The sequence below is a fragment of the Xyrauchen texanus genome, chromosome 35 (assembly GCF_025860055.1).
Source record: "Xyrauchen texanus isolate HMW12.3.18 chromosome 35, RBS_HiC_50CHRs, whole genome shotgun sequence".
Taxonomy (NCBI): Eukaryota; Metazoa; Chordata; class Actinopteri; order Cypriniformes; family Catostomidae; genus Xyrauchen; species Xyrauchen texanus.
The window spans coordinates 27182842-27185715 of NC_068310.1; the positions used below are offsets into that span (position 1 = coordinate 27182842).

General features: G+C 39.6%; 1 protein-coding gene across 1 annotated transcript; it reads right to left on the reverse strand.

Moving 5' to 3' along the window:
• Positions 1-1634, reverse strand: LOC127629203 (forkhead box protein L2-like). The gene has a single exon (XM_052106323.1). The coding sequence runs from the start codon at positions 1416-1418 to the stop codon at positions 492-494; it is 927 nt and encodes a 308-aa protein (XP_051962283.1). The 5' UTR covers positions 1419-1634; the 3' UTR covers positions 1-491.
• Between the last annotated feature and the right edge of the window lie 1240 nt (positions 1635-2874).

A 2874-nucleotide genomic window follows, 5' to 3' on the forward strand; every position in this document is an offset into this window, starting at 1 on the left:
ATCTGTCATAACCAAAAACATTTCTAGACTGTAATCACAATTTTTGCTACAACATTTTTATAACTTCAGTCCACTATAACTCAACATATGGCAAATTTTTTTTTAATTATTTAAACATTTGCTGAAATTAAAAAATATATATTTTTCTAAATGAACTGTTAATAAACATACGTAAAGAATTCCATTTATTAAGAGACCATAAGACAATTGTGACCCCATATAGTAATCATCAAACTAATGTAGAAATGTTTGGACATAATTTCTACTTAATTTTACTCGAAATAATAACGAATTCCACCTTTAATCAACAAAGTTGTTTCTCTTTTCCGGCTAGACGAGAAACGTGTATTCTTTCATTACCTTCTGCTTTTGTGTAGGCTACTTTAAGCATCCAACAACGCTCCAAATTCAGAACCATCATTCCCGAAGACTCAACACTTAATTTCCAGGGGTTAACATCAAGAAACTTTGAAAAAAAATAACACATAGGCCTATAAATCCACATTAGATTGTAATATCCAGTTCTCTCCGGTCATTCGTCTTTCAATTGGATGATGCACCAGTTCAGGGTGGCTGCTGCTGTGATGCTGCAGATAGCTGCAGGTGGAGATGGAGCTTCCGCCCGGACTCACCGGCGGCGTCATCCCGCTGTACGTGCGCGCGCTTAAAGGCACCAGAGCATTCGAATGACGCGGGTAAGCTCTGTAGGACGGGTGAAGGTGATGATGACCGTGATAATAACTCACGGGAGAGTTGGCGTAATCGCTTGGAGACAGAGGACGCGCGTTGCCGAGCATGGGCTGCAGGTGCTGGAAGTTAGAAATCTGCGTTGGAGAGCTGGGTTGGTGCTGACTCCATGCGGTGGTGGTGGCGCTGACGAACGGGGTTTGCCAATAAACTGGCTCCTGTTGCAGGCAATAGGAGTCGGTCAAATTAAATCCGGTGGTTCCTGGTAAATACGGTAAGATGGGTGGTCGGTAGGGTCTCTTGACGCGCCTCCTGCGCCTGTAATTCCCCTTCTCGAACATATTTTCGAACGCAGGATCCAGCGTCCAGAAGTTCCCTTTTCGCTCCCCGCCGCTGTCCCGGGGCACTTTCACGAAGCACTCGTTCAGGCTCAAGTTGTGTCTGATGCTGTTCTGCCATCCCTTTTTGTTCTTCTCATAATATGGAAACTTGGAAACGATGAAGCTGTAAATGTCATTCAGGGTAAGTTTCTTGTCTTCGCTCTCTCTGATAGCCATGGCAATGAGAGCCACATATGAATAAGGTGGCTTTTCAGGTGTTGGAGGTCCAGGTGTTTTGGCAACACCTTCATCCCCTGTGGAACTGTCCTCCCCCGTATTAAACACGGTGTCGTGGGAGATTCCCAAGGATTTTGAGGTGAGTTTGTCTCCAGATGCCTCACGGTTCTCCATGACCGGATCTGTCTATAATGCGAGTGAAATGGATGAATCGGAGAGATCAAGTTTATTCTGCACACCGCAGAAGCCAAAGTGAGATTGCCCAGGTGTTCCTCAGGTTCGCTTTAGTCTCCACCTACTTGTCCTGCCTCCTGTCTCTTTTCCCACGGTTCGCCTTCAGGTCAAAAGGTCGCACATGTAACATGAAAGAGGGTCGCAGACATATTTTGACTGCTTGCTATAAATGTTAAAATAAACAGCTGTTTGATGTTCTCTGGTATTAGACAACACGACAGGCTTGACTGTGTAAACACGACATCAATTAGGCTAAATAAATAAGATCCGGGCATTGACAAAGCAATAGGGTAGGGTGCTTTTGTGCATGCCTCAAGAACAAAGAAAATTAAGTTTGTAAATTGAATATCCCTCTGCACAGCTGTGCCATTTTTTTAATGTTTCACCACCACTGGTCTGTCCAAACAGAGTGGTAACATCAAAGGCGCTACCGCGTAAAAAAGTGAGCGTGTCTGTAAACAAATGTATTTTAATTTTTTTTACATTGAAACAAAATATTTTTAAATCACATCGCTTTGCTTCAAACGCATTGGTCTTGTGTGAGCAGCTGACTTAACACCCTTAAGAACAATATTCATATACTTTTAACATATATAGATGAACTTTTAGTATGTACATGATAATGATGCATCATCCAACATATTATCAAGGGAAATAAATAGATACATTTGCTAATTTTGTTGTCATAGTACAAAATAAAAAATTATAAAAGGGGCCATCTTACCCCACTACTGGGGCAAGATGTCCCCCCCGGGGCAAGAAGCTCCCCAGTGTAAACTTGTCCCAGGGGTCTTTTGATTTTTACAGAATGTATAAAATACAACTAGGGTGTAGATTTTGCTTGATTTTTTTTTTTTTTTTTAAATCTATGCCCCTCTATCTGAGATCCTTCTTAGTATGTATTTTTGTAATTTAAAGTAAAATATAAAATCAATTCATGTCACCCCAAGGGTCAAACTTCACCTTGTCACTTCAAAATAAAAACAGCGTTTTTACTCCAAACATATAAATACTGTGTCCATTAACAAATAGACATAAAAACGATTAATATCCAACATAATAAAATGACACAGATCACTATTTTCTAAAGCCAACATTTTTTATAATTTCACCTAAAAAAAATGTATCAAATAAATCTCACAAATGTTGATATTCAGATGAAACATCAATATTAAGAGAAGCACTGCCATTCAATTAAGCTGCTGAGATGAGATTTAGTGCCAACTATGGTCAAGAGTTGTTATCTTACCCTATATTTTGAGGTGGAAGAAGATACCTCACATTAATATCAGTAAATATACTTAAAATAGAAATAAGGATACTTTTAGAAAGTAATGTCAATTTAAACTTGTTTTAGGCATTTGGCGATTATAATTCATTGGAATAATGAAGTGAA